Source organism: Mus pahari, chromosome 23 (assembly GCF_900095145.1).
Source record: "Mus pahari chromosome 23, PAHARI_EIJ_v1.1, whole genome shotgun sequence".
Taxonomy (NCBI): Eukaryota; Metazoa; Chordata; class Mammalia; order Rodentia; family Muridae; genus Mus; species Mus pahari.
In genome coordinates, this window is record NC_034612.1 from 10,361,720 (window position 1) to 10,383,522 (window position 21,803).

Consider the following 21,803-nt stretch of genomic DNA (forward strand, 5'->3'; position numbering starts at 1 on the left):
CCCTCTTCTGGAGTGTCTGAAGACAGCTACAGTGTACTTACATATAATAAATATAATAAATAAATAAATCTTTAAAAAAAAAAAAAAGTCAACCAATCAAACCAACAAGTACACAAAAAGAAAAGAGAACGGCTGGGTTTAGTGGCCTGTGGGAGGCACAGGCAGGGCGATCTCTCGGTTCAAGACCAGCCTGGTCTATAGGGCAAAGTTGAAGGCAACCAGGGCTATGTAGGGAGACTGCGTCTCACAATAAATACAATAAGTAAATAAATAAGAGAGTGGGAGGAGGTCACCAGCGTCCTACATTGTCAAGGGGCCTAGGACACAAACACAAGGAAAGGCAGTGGGTTCCCTGGCCTCCTGTGCTGGGCCAGTGACGAGACCCAAGGTTCCATTTCCCACCCCTCTCTCTCCCTCTCTGCCTGTCTCTCTGTTTGTCTCTGTCTTTGTCTCTCTCCAACCCTATGGGAGGTGGGGGAAGCTTGTTGGTCCAGGGGTCCTGTGACTAAGGTCCCCAAGGGCTGCCTCTGCCACAATAGGAACACAGGGACATGAGCCCTCTCCCCCCCACCATGCCCAACAGTGCCTCGAGTATCCAATGCGCCCAGGGCACACTGCAGCTGAGTGAGTCTCTTGGCAGCATCAGTGTGAGATCTCAGGCGCCAGCCAGGAACACATTTCTAAAGGGGCCTGGACGGCAGCCAGAAGAGCAGGAGAAACAAAACAAACGCTGTAAACAGCAGTGCCTCAGCACAGGGCCAGGTTAGGGGTGGAGGAGGGGAAGGCAGGGCAGAGCAAGGTCACTGCACTCGCAGGGCCCAGGTGCTCTCAGAGCTCAGAAGCCTGCAGGCCTCATCTTCTCCTTGTCCCCAGAGCCTCTATGTCCCATGTTCCCAAGGATCATGTGACTCAGCCACTCACCAGGCCACTGCCCAGGATGTAGAAGTCATCGCCAGAGAAGATGGTGCCCGGGTAAGACGAGAAAACCAAGTTGTTGCCAGCAATCAGGGGGTACTCCTCTGGGGGTGGGGGAGGGAGTTGGTCAGGCAGGCTCTGTAGGTCACCCATCCTCCATCCCACAAGGCCGGGGCCTCAAGTGAGGGACAAGCAGTCCTCTGGAGGCCACTCTCATCCCTTCAAATGAAATGTGTGGGTGGCACCTGACTGGAATGCCACCATCAGGAGGGCCCAAGTTCAAAGCCACCTGGGCTACACAGAGAGACTGACTCAGAAAGGAAGGAGCAGAGGTGTAGGAGGAGGAAGGTGAGGAGATAGAGGAAGGAGAGAAGGAGGAGGGGGGAGGGAGAAGGATGAAAAGGGGACAGGTGGGAGGAGAGGAGTTGGAGAAGGAATGGGGGAAGCACCCTGCTGCAGGGGAGTGCCCTGCTGACTGTCCTTTAACAAACTTGCAATGGATGAACAGCAAGATACTCCTCAGTGTAGCTGGAAACGAGTTTTCCTTAAACACTGCTGAATGGTGAATTGGTTTTTTAAAGGTACAAATAGATAAATTCATTGAAAAGTGTAGATGAATCTAATTTCATCAAAAGGGTCTGTGCTTGGGGAGCTCTGGGTGGGGTGGGTGTCCCCTCTGGACCCATGAGATTTGTGACTGTTTACAACTGATACCACAGGAGAAACAAAGCAATGCAAAATCGAAAGGGACCTTACGATAGCACAAGAAAACAGCCAATCCTCAGGGAGGACCTCCCAAGGGCTGTGGGTGACACATACTAGAGGGCCTCACTGCGGCAAGATTTCCTCTACACACGACTTCCACAAAGTGTTGGTGGTACTGTTTCAGGGAGACCTGCTCAGGCAGGCAAGCATTCTGCCTTGGAACTCTATCCCCAGCCCTCAGAGTGTTGAAGGGTTAAAAATGTAAGAAATCATGTGCCTGTCATCACAGTAAGGCAGAAGCTGAGGCAGGAGGATTTCTAATTCAGTGCCACCCCACTATGAGCAACTGTTTCTCTATGTTCTCCCCATTGCCTCTGCTTGCCTGTCTCACTGGGTGATGGTCTATGTTGGGCACACACTAGAGCTCAAGGCCAACTGGGGCATGGAGCTCCGCGGCACAGCGCTTTCTGGGCAAGAGGCGCAGGAATAGAGAAGACAAGAGAAGGTAAGAGGAGGGTAGGTGCAGGTAGAGGGGCAGACGGTGGTAACCTTGGAAGTCAGCTGAAAGAAACACCTTGCTTGCCAAGTAAGAAATCCCCCCCATCCTCCCCCCAACCCCCTCACTGCTCCAGAACTCTGCTCAAAGCCTCGCCCCCCCCCCCCCCCCCCCGCACATGCACATGCCTACCCTCCCTTAAGGATGCTCCCTCCTCCCACCTTGCGGCCCCTCCCGGAACTGCAGCCGGTACTTCTTGATGATACGTAACATGTTCTGGTAGGCGTTCCACGTGTTGTGCGCCACCAGGAGGTCATGCCCACCAGGCAGCAGCTTGATGAGGGCAGAGCACGAACCGGAGCCCAGGGAAGGCTTGGTGTTGGTCTTATTCAGGGCTGGCTCTAGGTCTTCCAGGTCTCCGGAGATCTGCAGCAGGCTTAAGAGGGAGGATGTGAGGGTCAGTGGCTACTCTATGCCATGTCACAGCTGAGACTTTGTGGGTCAAACAACCCAGTGTACTCTGGGAGTAGGAAGTGGCAGAGCTGGCAAGGAACCGGGATAAGTAGGAAGTTCATGGCTCCTTTACCCACCCTGCACAGGCTGGGGGGGGGGCACTTACAGGAACCCCAAGGGTTTGATGGTGAGCCTCCCAGTTGGGAAGGTTAAACGGCCTTCATAGCTGTCCTCCAGGCCTTTCAGCTGCAGGAGGGTCAGCCGCACCTAGGGGAGGGGCAGAGGGAAAATGAGCCCTCCGCTCCCCAGTTCACCACTTCTACATAATTGCAGGGCCTCTGATCTGGCTCAGGGGTGCTCCATAGGCTCCAGCCAGCCCTGACCCCTCTCCTGCTTTCAGTGAATAAATACTATGACACATCCTCATACTGATCCCAGGTCACCCTCAACTAAGGACCTGGTCAAAAGCCATCTCTGCCACAAAGCCTTCCAGTTTGGCAGGAACCCCTGTCAACCCCTCCCTAGTCTTAGACGCTGGCTGTGTGGCTGCCCCGGCACCTGCGTCTGCTCCCTACTGTCTGCTCTGCCTCTGCAATGTAACTGGAGGCATTGCAGTGACCCTCACTGGGTCCTGACTGATACTAGGCGTGCACCAGGATCTTAAGTACAGACAAGATAGATGGGCAGACAGGATGGGAATGGATCAACAGGAGGGAGAGGATAGACGGATGGACGGATGGATGGACTGACAGATGGATGAATGGGACAGAAGGGAGCAGGCACATGGGTAGTCTGGAGGGTAGACGGGTTGCTGTGTGCTTGTGGGTAAGCAGACAGACAGAAGGGTGGGTAGGTACATGAGGGAAGAGAATCTGAAGCAGCGAGGGCAGGAGATGGGTTGGCAGGGAGAACCAGCATGAGCACTAGAGGGCATGCAAACAGGCAGTAAGGGTCATCCACAGAGGCCACTCACTGCCTTGCTGCATAGCTAAACCCTCATGCCTGTAGAGAATTCACAGAATCTGTGGCTTTTGCGTGGACAACCCTGCCAGCAGCCCAGGACCTGGGCCTTAGCATCCTGTCTAAGCTCAGCCAGGGAGGGAACGCCAGGCTTGGCTCTGCTGTGTGCTTTCATCTCTTCCCTCTTCTGAAATAGTGCTCGCCTGTGTCTAGTCTTCTGCCGCCTTCCTGACAGCGAGAGCCACATGCCGCCACTCAGCTAGGTTCTCTGACAGCAGGAAAGCGGGGCTGGGCATCTGGGCCAGAATGGGCAGCTGGAGGTCCGTCAAGCAGACAGATGGAAGGATGGCGGCTTGGTGGGGGAGGGTTGCAGATGCTGACAGATAGTAGAATGGGCTGGGTTTCTGGCTCACTTGGGGCCAGCCAGGAACTGCACAGGAGACAGGTACACCCAAAAGAGCCACCTTCCTTCCCAAGAGCAGGGCGGCCTGGCCCACCTGGTGCCAGTACGGAGAGTCCGGGTTAAGCTCCATCTCCCTCTGCATCCACTCCAGGTTGGCCTCCAGGAAGCTCTTAAGCTTCTCACAATAGCCGACTTCGTATTCGAAGGGGCCGCAGTAGTTGACCACTGTGTTCATCCAGTGCATGTAGATGAGCTGTGGAGAGAGGACAGGCTAGAGGACTACCATTGTCTACTCCGTGGCGCTCGGCCCTCTTAGGTCTCCATGCTCTGGGGCCCGTGATATGGAAGGTCTAAACTAGATGGCATCACCTATGTTGCTGGGGCCTGGATTGAGCAATGTGCTCTGCCATCAAACATGGGGGTCTTGGGTTGTTTCTGTCGGTGGTTGTGGTACTAGAGACTGGACCCTGGGCTTCAGGGAGGCCAAACAAATGTTCTGCAAGGCCACTGGCTACTGGACCCCAGCCCAGCCCGTGAGGTCTGATTTTGTTTTCCTCTGTTCAGGGTTGTTTAGAGGTGGGGTCATCCACATGCGAGATGGGCATTGAACCTGCCGAGCGCTGGATTACAGGTATGCACCACCGAGCCTGCTCACAGAGTGCTGGGGATGGAACCTGTGCCTGCCAGGCAAGCTCTCTGAATGCAGCCACACTGCCAGCCACGGCTGGGTCTTTAGACAGGCTCACACACCTTAACCTTAGCCTCTGGCCTGCTATGGTGACTCCAGGCACTGCAAACTCGTACCAGACTCTCAGTCAGAGGAATGTGTGCGTGCAGCTCCCTGCTCCGTTCCAAGCATGGAGGAAACAAAACAAGTCCCCCTGCTGACTCACTGGGCCAGAGAAGTGTGCCAGGCTGCTGGCATGCCCAGGTGCGGTGTGGATGAGCTCAGGCTTGCATGCTGGGGGAAGGAAGCCACTGCCAGCATACCGTGTCCTCCAGCTGCTGGATGTGAATGAGGTTATCCCAGGCCACCCAGCCAGCTGATTGCCGCAGCACAGGTGAGCCCACCAAGGTCAGCCTGACCTGGAATGGCCGGGGCACACAGCTTCTTGGGAGTGGGGGCTGCTGGCCCGTAGCTCAGGCCAGTGAGCAGCAGTGGACATGCTGCAGCCTCCAGTGCTGAGCAAGGCAGGGTAAGTGCCATCCCCACACAGTGGTCCAGCCTGGGCTCGCTGTTCAGAAGCTGTGAGGGGTTGGTCCACTGGGTGGCACCTCTGGGAGGCAGGAGCTAGAGGGCGAGCCTAAGTTTAAGGTCTCTGAGGCTTGTACGGGAGGGGACTCTGGGACCCCGCTCTCGTCCTCCTCCATGTTTGCCTCTGGCCCACGAAGGGAGCGTCTTGCTCTGCCCTGTGTATGTCCCTGCCACTGCGGTCCGGACCCCCCCCCCCCCGAGGCCCAAGGTCTTGGGCTGGAACCATAAGTGCCACAAGGCTTTATGAGCTCCTTGGCTTGGGTATTTCCTTACAGTGAAGTGAAACCAGCACGTCCACTTTACAGCTGTGGAAACTGAGACACACACGGGTGGGCAAGTACCTGTGTCCCCAAAACACCCAGACATCACAGGCCTGACTGGGGCCCACGCCATGATGTGAGGGTTGTTTGTTTTGTTTTGTTGCGAAAACCCTAAATCCCTGCACTCTCTGGACAGCTGCCAAAGGTAACTTCCCGCCCCACCCAACCCCACCCGAAGCCTCCCCACCGGGAGGCCACCCGCCCAGTGACACGCACCAAATCCTGCTCATGCCCAGGCCCCACTAGTGCTCCCTGCCTCCTTGTACTTTGCAGGGCACTGCCCACTGCCCTGCCCTACCTGAGGCTCAGCTGGCGACTACACATGAGCACTACCCATCTGCAGGATGCAGCAATAGAGCAAACTGCCCTGACTGGAGACTTGGGCTAGACAGAGCTGGATTCAAATGCTGCTCCCCAGCTTTGTTAAAAGGCTGTTTAACCTTAACCAGCTCCTTTACCTTCCAGGACCCATGCCCCGTCCCAGTCACTGCTCCACCAGGTCAGGCCTTCAGCCTGGTCCCGCCGACAGAGTGATGGGTTTGGAATTTTGGTTTCTTTCAAAAAACAAAGAATTATTGTTAAGAATGTTTTCAGTTTAACCCCAGGTGAGGGGATGTGGGGCTGCTTCAGACTGTCTACAGCGGCTGACTCTGATTTGCCTCGTGATCTAGCAGGGGCGTGATTTTGCCAGCTGCAGATAGTTGCCTACAATTGTGTGACGTTTGGAATTCTGGGAATTTTTCAGAGGCTATATAAATACTAGAGCCCTGAGAGGCAGGGTGGGCGGTTGTTGTTTGTTCAGGGGTGTTGGTTGCAGCTTGTTAGTAGTTGTGCTCAAAGAAGAAACAAGAAAGAAATTAAGCCGGGCATGGTGGCACATGCCTTTAATCCCAGCACTTGGGAGGCAGAGGCAGGCGGATTTCTGAGTTTAAGACCAGCCTGGTCTACAGAGTGAGTTCCAGGACAGCCAGGGCTACACAGAGAAACCCTGTCTCGAAAAAAACAAAAAAAGAAAAAAAAAAGAAAANAAAGAAAGAAATTAGATTCAGGGATCTCTCTCTCTCTCTCTCTCTCTCTCTCTCTCNCACACACACACACACACACACACACACACACACACACACATATATTCTCTCTCCCTCCTTCCCTCCCTCCTTCAGGGGTGAGGATAAAGGGTGGGAAAAAGAAGAACTCACAAAGTAGCAATGACCAGCTACACATCTGCCACATTGGGTGTTCTTAAAACCACTTGGGACACCCCTTGCCTGTCCCTGGGTCATCAATGGAATACAAAGTCAAATAGTGGCCACTGGACCCCGAGTGGTTTTCAGTCTATAAGTTGATGCCCAGTAATTTCTCAAAATGAGTATCCACTTCCCACACGACCCAGGGTAGGCAAAGCTGCTACCCACAGCCAAGCTGATTTCTGATTGGTGGAACACCCGACAGTGACTGCCATTTTGATGGTTCCAAACCAGATGCTCTTTGGGGTCTTGACACATGCAGGAGAGCTAGTTTAACTAAAGTAGAAGCTAGATGTGGTGATGTGTATCAGTGCTCAGGAGGCTGAGGCAAGAAGGCCACAAGTTCAAGGCCAGGCTAGGCAAGTTTGTGGGACTACCTCAAAACAAACAGTACGAAGAAGCCTGGGAGTGGAGATCAGGAGAGGGCTTCCCCAACATGCAGGGGGTCCTAGGTTTAATCTCCAGTATCAGGAAGGTGGAGAGAGGGGCACACCTCTGTCATCCCAGCCTAGGAGGCTGAGGCAGGAGGATCACGAATTCGAAATCAGCCTGGGCCACGGTGAAACCCTGTCCTGTGTCTAAACACCTTAAAACGGGGCTGGAAGGGTGGCGGTGTGACGCTTGCTTCTCTTGTGAAGGAGCAGAGTTTGGGTCCCTGCACCTCTGTAAAATAACTCCAGCTCCAAGAGATCTGACATTCTCTGGCCTCCTTGGTCACCCAAAGTTTGTATGTGTATATATATAAATATATCCCCTTAATATAAATAAATATAAATAAATCTTTCAAAAAAGCCCCAAACTGGGGGAACAGACATGAAGGCAGGGGGAACTATGGGCCACTTAGTTGAGAAGGAGGCACCAGGAGGGTTCAAAGAAGAACAGAGAATGAAGCAGGGGACACAGGTAAAATATAGAGGCATGTATGTGTAAAAATGTTGTATTGGGGCCAGTGAGACAGCTCAGCAGGTAAAGGGGCTTGCCGCCAAGCCCGATGGCCTGAGTTCACTCCCTAGGGCTCACATAATGAAAAGATCAGACCCCAGAAAGTTGTCTTCTGACCTCCATGTGTGAATCCTGACATACATGCACCTACCCACCCACGTGCAGACACAGAAATGCACAAAATAAGTTAAAATGCAACCATCAATTTTAAAATGTCATCAAGAAACCTATTATTTTGTACATGAACTAAAAAATATACCTTTATAAATATATAAATACAACAACAAAAAAAGGAAAACATTATGCCAAGTGACAGTTATAAGAAGGTTTTTTTCACTTCCTGGCACGCATGATGTACGTACCCTGGGCTCCATCCCCACACTGTAGAGACCGGGTGGTGACACACTGCTATGGCCCTGGCACTAGGGAGATGGGAGCCAGGCAAATTAGAAGTTCTGAGACATCCTTGGCTACACATTGGGGTGTGGCCAGCCAGGGCTACATGAAACCCTATCTCAAAACAAACACCAGGGCCAGGAGGCGGTGGCACCCTGCACCGGATGACTGCATGTCCACGAGATATCAGAATGACAGAATCCACATGAGAGGTAGCACTAAGCGTAGTGAATGGAGCCTGAGGCTGGTGGCGTGTTTGTCAGCTGAATAGGATTTCCTTCTGCAGTGATGAACACAGTCTACAACTTGATATTGGTCTAACTGTACAACCTTAGAACTGTATCCCAAACCAATAGGTTACACTGTTTTCCCTTTTTGGGAGATGGGGTGGGGGTGGGAGGGGAGTAGTCACGCTGGCTCTGAACTCCTGACCTTGTCTTCCCTCTGTCCCCAGTGCTGGGACAATAGGCATGGGTCACAACCTGGAAGTTGTTTCCTGTCTCTAGCCCAGGCTACCCTTGAACTCCTGAGCCATGCAATAGTGGGTGTGTTTCGCCAGGCCCAGCCTATGTGCTGTCTTTGAAGAACAGGGCTCTTTTCTCCCCTAACAGAGGACAGGAGATGGGGACCCTTCTCAGCACATGCATCAACCCCACTGACGGACCTCAGGATGTCTCGGCTTGGCCGGGGGGGGGGGGGGGGAGCGCAGCTGGGACCCTGGACTCCCACACGGGCCTTACCTCCTCAGACACTGAGGCCTCCACCACACCAGCTGCATAGGCCTGCAGGCTGTCGTTGTACCTGCCATTTGTGCTCAGGTCCAGATAGGCCCACCTGGAGGGGAGAAGAAGGACAGTCAGGCAGCGGCAGGGACCCCTGCAAAGCCAGCCACACAGCCAGACCCACAGCTGCGGGCAGACTCGGGTGTGGCTTTTTGTTCCTTACGCTACAGATGGAGTCCAGGCCCCTCATGTGCCAGGCAACTGCTCCTGCCCTGGTTTTGTTCCTGTCCCTTTTTCAAACGTGGTCTCTCTATGTAGCCCAGGCTGGCCTAGGACTCCAATCCTCCTGCCTCATCTTTCCAAGTGCTGAGATCACAGATGCGTGACACCATGACAGCCTAGCCTCTAGTTTTAGACCATGAAAACAGCCTGGTGAGCAGCCGCCGCCCACATAGATGTTGGCCTGCCTGTCTGCACCTGGTGAGCAGCAGCTGCCCATACAGATGTTGGCCTGCTTGTCCGCTCCTACATACCTGCTGTGCTACATACCCAAGACATGAAGTGCTGGGGCAGAGGATGTACTTCAAAGACTACACCAGCCTCCTCTCCCCTACCTATGCCAACTGATGTTCCCAATCATGCTGGCCGGCCCTTCTGAGCTCATCCGATTTGTCCAGTGGCAACCCCACAGTAACAGTAGGAACTGTTAACTGGTCCCACCACGTGGAGAAGGAGGGGACTGAGGCACAGAGCTTGTCATCACAGTGATGGATGCCCTGTGTCCTCCTGCTTTGTGAGGCTCTGCAATGTCCCCACCCATGACTGCGTGCCCCGCCCACATGTCCATCTGTGCTGGGTCACACATGTGGCTTGCTTTGCCCGGTTGGGACAAGGGAAGGAACTGACACATTTCTGTTGAGAAGAACAAGAGGCCTCATGACTCCCCAAGGTCCTTCTGTGCCTCTGCTGCTGTCATGGAAGGACACTGTGTCTTTGTCCGTGGGTCCCCGGGATGGAAAATACCCAGAGCAGAGCAAGTCTGCAGACCTGAAGCTCGGTGGCTTTAGAAGCTCAGCTCCTTAAGGGTCAGCAACCACTGGGACTGTTGTTATGGAGTACTGCTGCCCAATGCCCAGCTTATACAGGGTCAGAGGTCACCAAGGGCAGAACAAGATTCCTGTCAAGTCAGGCTACCATCTTTTTGGGACAGGGAAGGGAATGAAGTCTCTCACTGAGACCTGATTTCCCCAAATCTCCACCTCCTCCCAGCATGGGGGTGTTATAAATTATCCCCTCCCCCCATTTCTTTATAGAATTGCCTTTAAAATATTTCTCCAGAGGCTGGAGAGATGGCTCAGCAGTTGTGATCGTGTGCCCCTCTTTCAGAGGACCAAAGCTCAGTTCCCAACACCCCCCATGAGGTAACTCACAAGAGCATATGAGTCCAGTTCCAGGAAATTCTCAGGCCTCTCTGCAGGCACCTGCATGTACGTGCCACACGTAATCTCACGCAGACCTAAAGAAATCTTTTGGTGGGCTGGTGAGATGGCTCAGTGGGTAAGAGCACCCTACTGCTCTTCCAAAGGTCCGGAGTTCAAATCCCAGCAACCACGTGGTGGCTCATAACCATCCATAACAAGATCTGACTCCCTCTTCTGGTGAGTCTGAAGACAGCTACAGTGTACTTACATATAATAAATAAATAAATCTAAAAAAAAAAAAAAAAAAAAAAAAATCTTTTGGTTTTGTTTTTTGGCTTTTTTTTTTTGTTTTGGAGACAAGTTTCTCTGTGCGGCTGTCCTGGAACTCGATTTGTAGACAGGCTAGCTTTGAACTTCTTCTGAGTGCTGGGATTTAAGGCATGCGTTACCACACCCTGCTTAAATAAACCTTTTTAAAAAGCAGGTGAGGGTTAGCTCAGGTGGCAGAAGCTCAGCTAAAATGCGCCAAGCCCTGGGTTCTGTGCCCAGCCCTGCATAAGCTGGGCATCATGGCACATGACTATGTTCTAGGGGTTCAGGAACGGGATGAATAGGATCACAAGTTCAAAGTCACTGAGGACAGACCGAGGCTGCTCTCAAAACCAAAGTCAGACTCATGGGCTAGCAAGATGGCTCAGTGGGTAAGGACAATTGCCACCCAAGCCTAATGACCTGAGTTTGACCCCCAGGACTTGCTGGAAGGAGAGACATGATTCAAGTTGTCCTGACCTCCACATACAACATAGTGCATGTGACACCACCCCACACACCCAATCAATCAATTTATCAATCAATCAATCAATAGAAAGCCAAACTCAGAGCAGCAGAAAAGAAGGAGAAGGGGAGAGGAGGATTTACCAACAAAAATCCCAGAACTGGCAAGAGGGGATACTAATTCCAGGAGAGTCTAGCTCCTGACCTCTGCCCTCCAAAAATGTGAGCCAGACACACCCAGGCTGGAGCTCCCATCGACGGGGGACCAGGCCAGGCCAGATGGCTTCTGTTTGACTCAAGTCTTCAAGGGTCTGTTCCCCTGTCTGTAAACTGGGGTCTCCCACCATGAACCCCATCTCGGGCAAGAGAACAGGCTCAGAGAAGGGGAGCCACTCGCCCTGGGTCACACAACAGTGGATCGGAGGCTGCAGGAAATTCCCAACACAACCAAGGAAGACCCGTCCCCACTCTCATGAGTCCTGTAACCGGAAGCATTCCCAGCCTCCTGAGTCCCCACACCCCCACACACCCCCCTCCTTCCCCTTCCACACACCTCCTGTGCCTCCGCATCCAAGCAGGGGTTCGTCATGCCCTCTCAGCTCTGCTAAACAAGCAAAACTCAGTTGAGTCAGTAGAGAACAGACCACCAGATCGAGTCACAGGGGGTGCCCCCGAATGCCGGCCAGAACTGTGGTTCCCTTCAAATAGCAGCCAAAGCAGCAGCCTTCTCACACTGACCCCACCCAGCTGTGATGTCTACAGCAACCATCCATCCAAGGACCACCATCACCGGAGATGACCTTAGCATCTTGGGTTCCCCAAACCTGTGCAAACCCATGCTGCAGGAGACTGTGCCCCCTGAGAATGAGCACATCGAGGACCGACGGGGGGACACACACAGGTTCTGGATACTCCCCTTACACAACCCAAATCTGGGTTTCCAGGCAGATCGCTGGCTCCGGCTTCCCATGTGGCTTCGCTCAGCCTTAATGTTGTTTGGCTCTGGGTCCTTGAGACCACACGCCAAGATAAGAATAGCTGAGCACAAGTCCTTATTCCCGGTGCGGACCCCGGCAAGAACCCAGGATCTGGGTTCAGAGTGGTGATGTGGGGACGCAGAGAGGCAGGGGAGTTAGTGAGAGACAACAGATCACAGGGCCAGCCTATGTTCCGAGTGTGATAGGGATCACACTGTGCACCTAGCTCAGTGAAGCATCGGGCCATGAACTCATCCCAGGGATGGGCAGGGACAGCAGTATCTAACAAGGATACTGTCCACGCTTGTGAATTTAGGGACCTGCAGCTTTCCCTCTGGCTTGGAGCCTGACTCACTCCAGCCGCCCTGGCTCTGGAGGGAGTCAAGGGCCTAGGGTGCCTGACAACTGTCATTATCCCTCAGGCTAGGGACAAAAGAGCAGCAGAGTAAACATTTAGTCCCAGAAGTCCGGAGGCGGAGGCAGGCGGGTCTGTGTGAGTTCCAGGGCAGCCTGGTCTACATCGCAAGTTCTGGTCCAGCTCGCTTTAAGTTCGGGGCCACGTGTGGACAGAGGGCAGGTCCCCTGGCCCCTCGGGGAGAACCCCTGTGGTTAGGGATAGGAAGTTACTGCGTCACCCACCAGCCCTGGGCCAGACCTGGCTGTGGACTTCCCCAGGGCGACAGTCCAGGGCCCCTGTCACCCGCCAGGCCGGGGCGGGGACGGCTAACCCTTACCCGGTCTCGCGGATGGCGTTGGTGAGGTTGGCCCAGGCCACCGCGTCCGGGTGGAAGCCATCCTCCAGGCGCAGCTGGCCCGACGCGGCGTCCAGCAGCAGAGAGCGGGTGCGGGAGACCGGCGGATCCGGGTTTTGGCGCTGCCAGCCGGGCGCCAGGGTGGGGAGAGCGCCCGCCGGGCCGCTCAGCAACAGCCCGGCCAGCGAGGCCAGCGAGGCCAGCGTGGTCAGCGCCAGCGCCCGCCGTAGCGCCCGGGTCGCCCGGCCGCCGGGGCTGCCGTCCATGGGGGCCGCCATCGCGAGCCGCAGCCGGGCCACGTGACTGCGTCCCGAGGGGCGGGGACGGGGCGGGGCTTCTGCTAGGGCTTCCGGGGTGGGCGTGGCCTGTGTTCCTGGAGAGGCGGAGCCTGCCTTAAAGGGCTAGCTCTCTCTGCGGAAAAAACCCCCGCTCAGCATCCTTCCCTCCCCAGGAATTTCTTTCTGGTTTTTGTTTGTTTGCTTTTGTTTAGTTTTGTTTTTAAATTATCCTCCCTCTTCCTCACCTTTTTACTTATTCTTCCTCTTCCTCACTTTTTAATTTTTAATATTTTTTGATTTATTTCTTTTTGTGTATGATCTGCATGAGGTGTGTGTGTGTGTGTGTGTGTGTGTGTGTGTGTGTGTGTGTGTGTGTGTGTGTGTGTGTGTTGGAGGCCAGAAAAGAGTGTTACATTCTGGGCTGGTGAGATGGCTCAGCAGGTAAGAGCACTGGACTGTTCTTCAGGTCCTGAGTTCAAATCCCAGCAACCACATGGTGGCTCACAACCATCTGTAACAAGATCTGGCGCCCTCTTCTGGAGTGTCTGAAGACAGCTACAGTGTACTTACATATAATAAATAAATAAATCTTTAAAAAAAAAAAAAAAAGAGTGTTACATTCCCTGAGGCTCTGTTGTGAACTGTCTAAATGTGGGTGCTGGAATTCGAACTCAAGTCCTCTGCAAGAGCATAGAGCCCCCTTTACTGCTGAGCCATCTCTCCCAGCCCCACAACTTCTTTTTCCTATTTGTCCATGAGTTAAGTAGTCCCAATATGTTACCCAGGCTAGCCCGAGCTACAGAGTTAATTCCAGGCTAGCCTAGTACACAGTATGAGATCCCGTCTCAAAATAATTTTTTATTTAAAAAGCTGCATGTTGGAGGACCCGAACCTGTGTTCTTGAAGATTGCAAAACCCATCTGGGATAAAAAGTGAGAATCGGTCTCAAAATACAACACAAGAGAGGCAGCGATCGGCACTTCAACCAATGCAGGTGTCAGACCTTCAACCGGCAGCCCCAGGCCCCAGAAGCCAAGGGTATGGACATACAAGCTGTCCTCAACGCAGGTCAACATCTTTGCTGGCCAACTTTGCCTCTGGCCAACCAGTGACAAATGCCATGGGTTCTCAAGTACAAAGTGACTCACACCTACTATTCTAGCACTGAGAAGGACTGAGGCAGGAGGATTGCAAGATGTCCAGGCAAGCCTGGAGTGCATTGTGAGTGAGACCTTGAACCCCATATCAAAAGAGAACTTGCTCTGTCCCTCTTCCCCTACCCTGATGCATAACCTTTCTAGAATGTTTCACAGAGCAGGAAAGGTGCTTCCTGGGGGACATATTTAAAGACACACCTGTAAGCCTGGCAGCCATGGGCTGAGGCTGGAGGGTCACCAGCTTGAGACTAAATAATAAGATCCAGCCGGGCGTGGTGGCGCACGCCTTTAATCCCAGCACTCGGGAGGCAGACGCAGGCGGATTTCTGAGTTGGGGCCAGCCTGGTCTACAAAGTGAGCTCCAGGATAGCCAGGGCTACACAGAGAAACCCTGTCTCTAAAAACAAACAAACAAACAAAAAAAGATCTGAATGAGTGGTTTGCCTGCCTGCCACTCACAGATGGTTGTGAGCCACCATTGGTTGCTGGGAATTGATCCCAGGTCCTCTGAAAGAGCAGCCATTGCTCTTAACTGCTGAGCCATCTCTCCAGCCCAGACCCATCTTTTTTTTTTTTTAAAGATTTATTTATTTATTTATTTATTATATGTAAGTACACTGTAGCTGTCTACAGACACTCCAGAAGAGGGTGTCAGATCTTGTTACAGATGGTTATGAGCCACCATGTGGTTACTGGGATTTGAACTCAGGACCTTTGGAAGAGCGGTCGGGTGCTTTTACCCACTGAGCCATCTCACCAGCCCCAGACCCATCTTTAAAGAAAAGTTTAAGGTCCCTTAAACTTTTTTTTTTTTTTAAGAGCATAAACCCAGCACTCTATAAGCAGAGGCAGAAGAATCGAGAGTCCAAAGTTAGCCTCAGAGACACACTAAGTTTAAGGAGGTTTTTTTTTTGTGGGGAGGGGGTGTTTCGAGACAGGGTTTCTCTGTGTAGCCCTGGCTGTCCTGGAGCTCACTTTGTAGACCAGGCTGGCCTCGAACTCAGAAATCCGCCTGCCTCTGCCTCCCGAATGCTGGGATTAAAGGCGTGCGCCACCACGCCCGGCTGTTAAAAGGACATTTTTAGGGGACATTAGACCCTACCTAAAAAACATAAACAAGATACTACCTAAGACCACGTGACTGCCTGCTTACCCTAGAGGTACTCCCCTGGCATTCCCTGGCATAAATCCGAGTCACTGCTGTCATCTGCTAATCCCATACTGCAAACACTTTCTGTTGCCAGGTTCCTAACAGGTTGGGGAAACTGAGACCCAAGCAGATAAAATGACTTCTAGTCACAAAACTTCAGCACAGGGAGTCGGAACAGTTCGGAAGCACCGTGGACGCTGCCCTTCCCAGCCACCAGGGGGCACACACAACCACAGCCACGCTCGACTTTCCTGCCTCCCTCGGGAAGGCCAGGCCCCGGCTGGAGCGGGAGGAGCCTGCTTTGGGTTCCAATCCTTCCTCCCTGAGGCCCTTGGCCGTAGGGGATGTCAGGATTCCGAGCCTCGCTGGACTGGAGTCTGCAGTGGAGTCAATGAACACAACCTAACCCACAGGAAGGCTACCAGATGCTAGGCACACCGGAGAGGCACAACAGGGGTGTGTGGTCGCTGGGGAAATAATATACACAGAGCATGCGCACAGGTGCACAAAGGCACACACTCGCTGACGCAGGTCCATGCTATTCCCCAGCCTGGGTACCTTCTAAGCATGTTGTAATGGTCCAAATCGGTGACTCTCAAGCCTTTAATACATTTCCTTATGTTGTGGTGACCCCCTGCCCCCAACCATAAAATTATTTCCTTGCTACTTCTTAATTGTAATTTCACTGCTGTTATGACTTGTGCTGTGATGCAAATAACAGATATGGTACATGACCCCTGTGAAATGGTCATTCAACCCCCACCAAGGGGGCACGACCCACGGGTTGAGAACCACTGCTCTGAACCTCCTACACCCGGGAATGAATCCAGAAGAACCTGAGTTCAGCCCCCAGCACCCATGTAACAAGCTAGGCCCGGTCTTCCATACACTATAATCCCAACGCAGAAGGAGGCAGAGATGGGAGGGTCGCTGAAGCTCACCAGCCAGTCAGCCTTGCTGAATGAATGTCCCCCAGTCTCAGTAAGATACTCTCTCAAAAAATAAGGTGGAGCCAGACATACTGGCTCTCTGTGAGTTCCACGCCAGCCAGGACTACATAGAAAGATCCTGACTCAAAATAATATAATAATAATAATAATAATAATAATAATAATAACAATAACTATTTGCATAATACAGACAATATATTTATATAACATAATTTGTAATATATTTATAATATATAAATATTTTCTATAAACTATATAATAAAGTATGTTAATATAATATAATGTAATATAATATATATTGCTTATCCTGGAACCTACTTTGTACACCTGCCTGGCCTAGAACTCACGGAGTTCCTCCTGCCTCTACTTCCCAAGCTCCGGAAGGAGAGGTGTGCCACCATGCCTGGCTGTTGTACAGCTTTAACGGCGAGCAGCGATATTCCCATCCAATCCCCTGTGCCCGAGCACTTGGCTTGCTTCCGGTTATTGCACCAGCGGGTTGTACCGACTGCAGCAGCCAGCGCTTTCCCTTCTGAGCCATGTCCAACCCTTTCTTGCTTCAAAAAAGCTCAGAGTCACTCACACGGGCAAGACATAGGACACATGAATTTCTGTGGCCCTTGTGATCCATAAGAGTCGTTTTCAACAGTTTCCTGAAGGGACATTCCAGCTGAGGAGCACACAGCAGCCAGGCAGGGCCCATGAGAAGTTTCTCTCACATAATACCGTCTGCTACTTCTCCAGCTCCCAAGACAGTAACGAGCTCCTGACTCTGGCGGGATTTAACTATACGCCCTGTGACTCTCTGCCCAGGGAAGCTAGCATCATTGAGAAGGGTACTAGTTAAGGTGAGGGCATCACGGAGAAGGGGACTAGTTAAGGTGAGGACATCACTGGGAAAGGATACTAGTTAGGATGAGTGCATCACTAAGAAGGTTACTAGTTAAGGTGAGGGCATCACGGAGAAGGGAACTAGTTAAGGTGAGGTTCATGAATCTTTAAGGAACCTGTTGGTCTCAAAGCCTCTTAGACTGAAATAGAAAGTTCCATTTCTCTTTCCACTTTAACTACCCCTGACCACTTCTGCTAGAACCGTCCCTGGGTTCTTGTACTATGTCCCAGCTACCACACACACGCTGATCTCCGAAACCGGTGGGCATGCTGAGAAAGTATGGGGGCAGATTTGGCCTTACCTGTGTGTGAACCAGGAGATCAAACCTGGAGGGGAAGACATGGCTACCGTCTAGACCTTTCCTCTTCCCAGGGCAGGCCCTGGGATAAACACTTCATCCCCCCCCAACCCCCCCCCAAACAGCTGCTTCTCCCATCAGTGAAATGGAGATTACAGCCCCCCTCCTGCAAGGTACATACACACAAGTATTGTGGGTCCCCAGTCAGTAGCTGCAATTTGCTTTGATTGCTTCATTTTGGTTGTTGTTGTTGTTGTTGCTGTTGTTGTTGTTACTGTTGTTTGAAACATGGTCTCTCTGTGTAGCCCTGGCTTTACTGGAAGTCCCTCTGTAGACCAGGCTGGCCTTGAACTCAGAGATCCACCTGCCTTTTGCATCCAAAGCATGCAAGCACACTTGCTGCCACCCACCACCACCACCACCACCACCACCACCACCACCACCACCACCACCCAGCTTTGTTTTGAGTTTTTTGTTTGTTTGTTTGGTTTGGTTTGGTTTGGTTTTTCAAGACAGGGTTTCTCTGTGTAGCCCTGGATGTCCTGGAACTCACTCTGTAGACCAGGCTGGCCTAGAACTCAGAAATCTGCCTGCCTCTGCCTCCCAAGGGCTGGGATTAAAGGCGTGGGCCACCACTGCCCAGCTGTTTTGAGTTTTTTTTGAGATGGAATCTTTTGTAGCCAAGGCTGCCCTTGAACTTACTCAGTAGCCGAGGTTGACCTAGACCTCCTGTCATGACTATTCCTGGTTGTCAACTTGACTATATCTGGAATGAACTACAATCCAGAACTGGAGGGCTCACCTGTGATCCAGATCTTGAGGCTGGAAGACGCAGGTTTCTGACATCTGGATCTTGGCATGGAGATCTTGAGGCATAGTGGCCATGAAAAGCTTAGGCCAGGGCAGGGTAGTATACGCCTTTAATCCCAGGAGAGGAAGGCAAAGAGATCTCCATGTTCAAAGGCAGCCTGAGACAAAATAAATACCAGATCTAGGCAAGGTGGTGCACACCTTTAATCTGGGCCACATCTTCTGCTGGAGACCTACACAAGGACATTGGAAGAAGGAAGATCTGCTCTTCCTTGCTTGCTTGCACTTGCTTGCCAGCACATCTGTTGGAATCTACTGCTACAGAAGACCAGCTGAAACACCCAGCCTCGTGGGACTGAGCCACTGCTAGATCCTTGGACTTCCCATTCACAGCTGGCCATTGTTGGGGGGTAGTTAGACTACAAGACCGTAAATCATCACGACAAATTACTGTAATATATAAGAGACATTCCATACGTTCTGTGACTCCTAGAGAACCCTAACACATCTCCCAATCCTCTCCTGAGCGCTGGGATTACAGGTGTGCCCTAGCACGCCAGATTTATGTAATAGGGGCGATGGAACCCAGGGCTTTGATGCTGGTCAAATAAACTACAGGCCAGCCCAGCCCAGCTTTTGTTGACTTGAGGTTAGTTCCTAAGGGACTGGGGGCAGGAGCTGCATGCCAGCACATGCCTGTGATGTAAGCACTCAGGAGGTTGAGGCGGGAGGATCAGGGATCCAAGGCAGACTGGGCTACACAGAGAGAGCGTGCTTCAAAAATAGAGACTGAAGACAGGGCAAGCCGGCATATGGTGCCCCGGGCAGTCATTCTCTCAGTGGAACTTGGGGTCTTTCCCTTCCTGACACACAATACAGTTCCACTCTGGTCCTCACGAAAGCCTCTGCCGGTCACTTCTGAGGACCAAAACACAGAGGCAGCTGATATTTTCCAAATATGGTCACGGCAGAGTCTTGGTCATTTCACATGCCCTGGGAGAGTCAGGGACTGTTTCCCTTTCCACAGTGGCTATGGGGGAAGTGGCACTCTTAACTTCCGCCATAAATTCCCACAAGGGGGTATAGCTAGCTCCCCCTTTGCTCTCCAGTCCCCTGTGCTGACTCCCCCTGAGGTATATGAGCGCACATCTACCCTGGCGTAGCCTTGTGCTGGAGAAGCCCAGGAATCGGCTATATAAAATGGGGAGTCCGTGGGGAGGAATCCCTGAGGCTATGCAGAGAAAGGCAAATGTCTGAGCAGCGTCAGACTCAGGCTGGACATACAAGCAGAAGAAAGGCTTGGGTCAGAACTTTTACACAGCAACTCTCCCAAAATCATGCCTCTCAGACACTCAGACATATATTAAGATGCTGGTGGATTAGATCTGTGACTTCAGGGATGGTTGTTACGCAGCAATAGCTAACTGATACATGTTGGAAATCTTCCCCTTCCACGGGAGGAATTCAATTCACCCCCTCCCGTCCCTGCACTTTGTGACACGTGACACATTTGAAGCAGGTCCTGTGCACTCGAGAACTGTGGTTAGGATGGTGAGCCTTGGTGGTTCACGCCTGTAATGCTAGCACTAGGGAAGCAGAGAAGACAGATCTTCTGTGAGCTTGGTCTACATGCTGGTTCTGGTTCTACATAGTGAGACCCCATCTCAAAGCAAGCAAACAAAGACACAGAAAAGCATAGCGGGCCGGGCATGGTGGCGCACACCTTTAATCCCAGCACTCGGGAGGCAGAGGCAGGAGGATTTCTGAGTTCGAGGCCAGCCTGGTCTACAAAGTGAGTTCCAGGACAGCCAGAGCTATACAGAGAAACCCTGTCTCGGGGTGGGGGTGGGGGGAGAAGAAAAAAGAAAAGAAAAGCATAGCAGTGCCAGCAACCAGGGTTCTGGCAGGTCTACTACTCAACTCTATTTATCATTATCATTATTATTATTATTATTATTTTACATCCTGATTGAAATTTCCCCTCCCTCCCACCTGTTCAACTCTTACCATGACAGATGAAGTACTACATGTGGCTTACTTAATACATTACATTTGTTTATTTGGGGCGTGTGTGTGTATGTGTGTATGTGCGTGCATGTGTGTATGTGTGTGTGTGTACACGCACATACCACGGTGCATGTGTAGAAGCCAGAGGACATGTGTACACGTGTGCATGTGTGCGTGTCTGTGTGTGTGTACGCATGTGTGTGTGCGAGCATGTGTGTGTGTGTGTGTATGTGTAGAAGCCAGAGGACATGTGTACACGTGTGCATGTGTGCGTGTCTGTGTGTGTGTACGCATGTGTGTGTGCGAGCATGTGTGTGTGTGTGTGTACACGCACATACCATGGTGCACGTGTAGAAGCCAGAGGACATGTGTACACATGTGCATGTGTGCGTGTCTCTGTGTGTGTACGCATGTGTGTGTGCGTGCGTGTGTGTGTGTGTGTGTACACGCACATACCATGGTGCACGTGTAGAAGCCAGAGGACAACCTCCAGAAGTAAAATCTCCGTCACTGTTAGGTTCTAGGGATCAAGCTCAGGTCCTGGGGCTTGGTGTCAGTACCCACATTACCCACTAAGCCATCTCAGTAGCCACCTCCGTGTGCGGTGTGCTGTGCTCTTTAATTAATTCTGGGGACTAATCCTATGGCTCTGGGAACACTCAGCAAGCGCTGTGCCTCTGAATTTCCCACTGCACCTAAGCTCCCCTTTTCATTTTGCATTCTGGGAAAAGGCCTTACTAAGTGCCGAGGCTGCCCTTGAACTGGAACCCGGGCGGGCTTTTTGAATTTGTTTTTAATCCCTCCAGCCTCCTGAGAAGCTGAGGTTGCAGGGCTATAGAGACCACTGCCCATCTTGATGTTTGCTGCCGTCTTCTAGGCTGGGGTGCAGCTCAGTGGCTTAGTGTGTGCTGGAGAGGGGAATGCTGAGGAATCTCAGATCCAGGCGTGTCAGACTCTACAGCCAGACTGCTTGCAGGCAGCAGGAGACCATTTAAATCATCACCACCACCATCATTATCACTGTCACCTTTATCACCGTCAGACTGAGAAAGTATCTTGCTGGGATGCTCAGACTGGCCTTAATATCACAATCCTCCTGCTTCTGCCTCTGGAAGGGCAGGACTATGGGCACACACCACCACCACCACGCCACGTTTTCCCTTACTTTACTACAGTTCTCACCCTTCCATACCACCCTCAGTAACAGAAGCTCCAAGCTTCCCCCCACCCCAACCCCCCTTAGACTTCTCTCGGGCCTCCTGAAGTCTATAACCCACGTGCTTTCAATATAGCTTCTGCCTGAAAGCAGAAGTGACAGGCTGGCGTCAGAAAGCAGGTGGAGAATGGGGAAGACAGCAGGGGACAGCTCACAGCCCCCACCCTCGGCTGGGAGGTTGTGTCTTTAAGGTATGGGGCGGGGCGAGCCTTAAAGGGCGTGTCCTGGGCGGGGACAGAGGGGCCCGGGCGTGGCCCGACTGGTAAGTAGGCGGGGTGGAGGTTGTGGGGGCGTGGCCCGGCTGCTCGGG

General features: G+C 52.3%; 1 protein-coding gene across 1 annotated transcript in view; it reads right to left on the reverse strand.

The window, feature by feature from the left end:
• The window catches only part of Plbd2 (phospholipase B domain containing 2), an 18,324-nt gene extending 5,283 nt beyond the window's left edge, over positions 1 to 13,041 (reverse strand). Inside the window, exons 1-6 of the mRNA XM_021222736.1 lie at positions 12,718 to 13,041; positions 8,830 to 8,923; positions 4,027 to 4,185; positions 2,736 to 2,836; positions 2,338 to 2,552; positions 922 to 1,019 (exon numbers count right to left, since the gene is read on the reverse strand). Coding sequence (XP_021078395.1) covers positions 922 to 1,019; positions 2,338 to 2,552; positions 2,736 to 2,836; positions 4,027 to 4,185; positions 8,830 to 8,923; positions 12,718 to 13,013 — 963 coding nt within the window. The 5' untranslated portion in view covers positions 13,014 to 13,041. The remainder of the gene's footprint in view (positions 1 to 921; positions 1,020 to 2,337; positions 2,553 to 2,735; positions 2,837 to 4,026; positions 4,186 to 8,829; positions 8,924 to 12,717) is intronic.
• Positions 13,042 to 21,803: the final 8,762 nt, after the last annotated feature.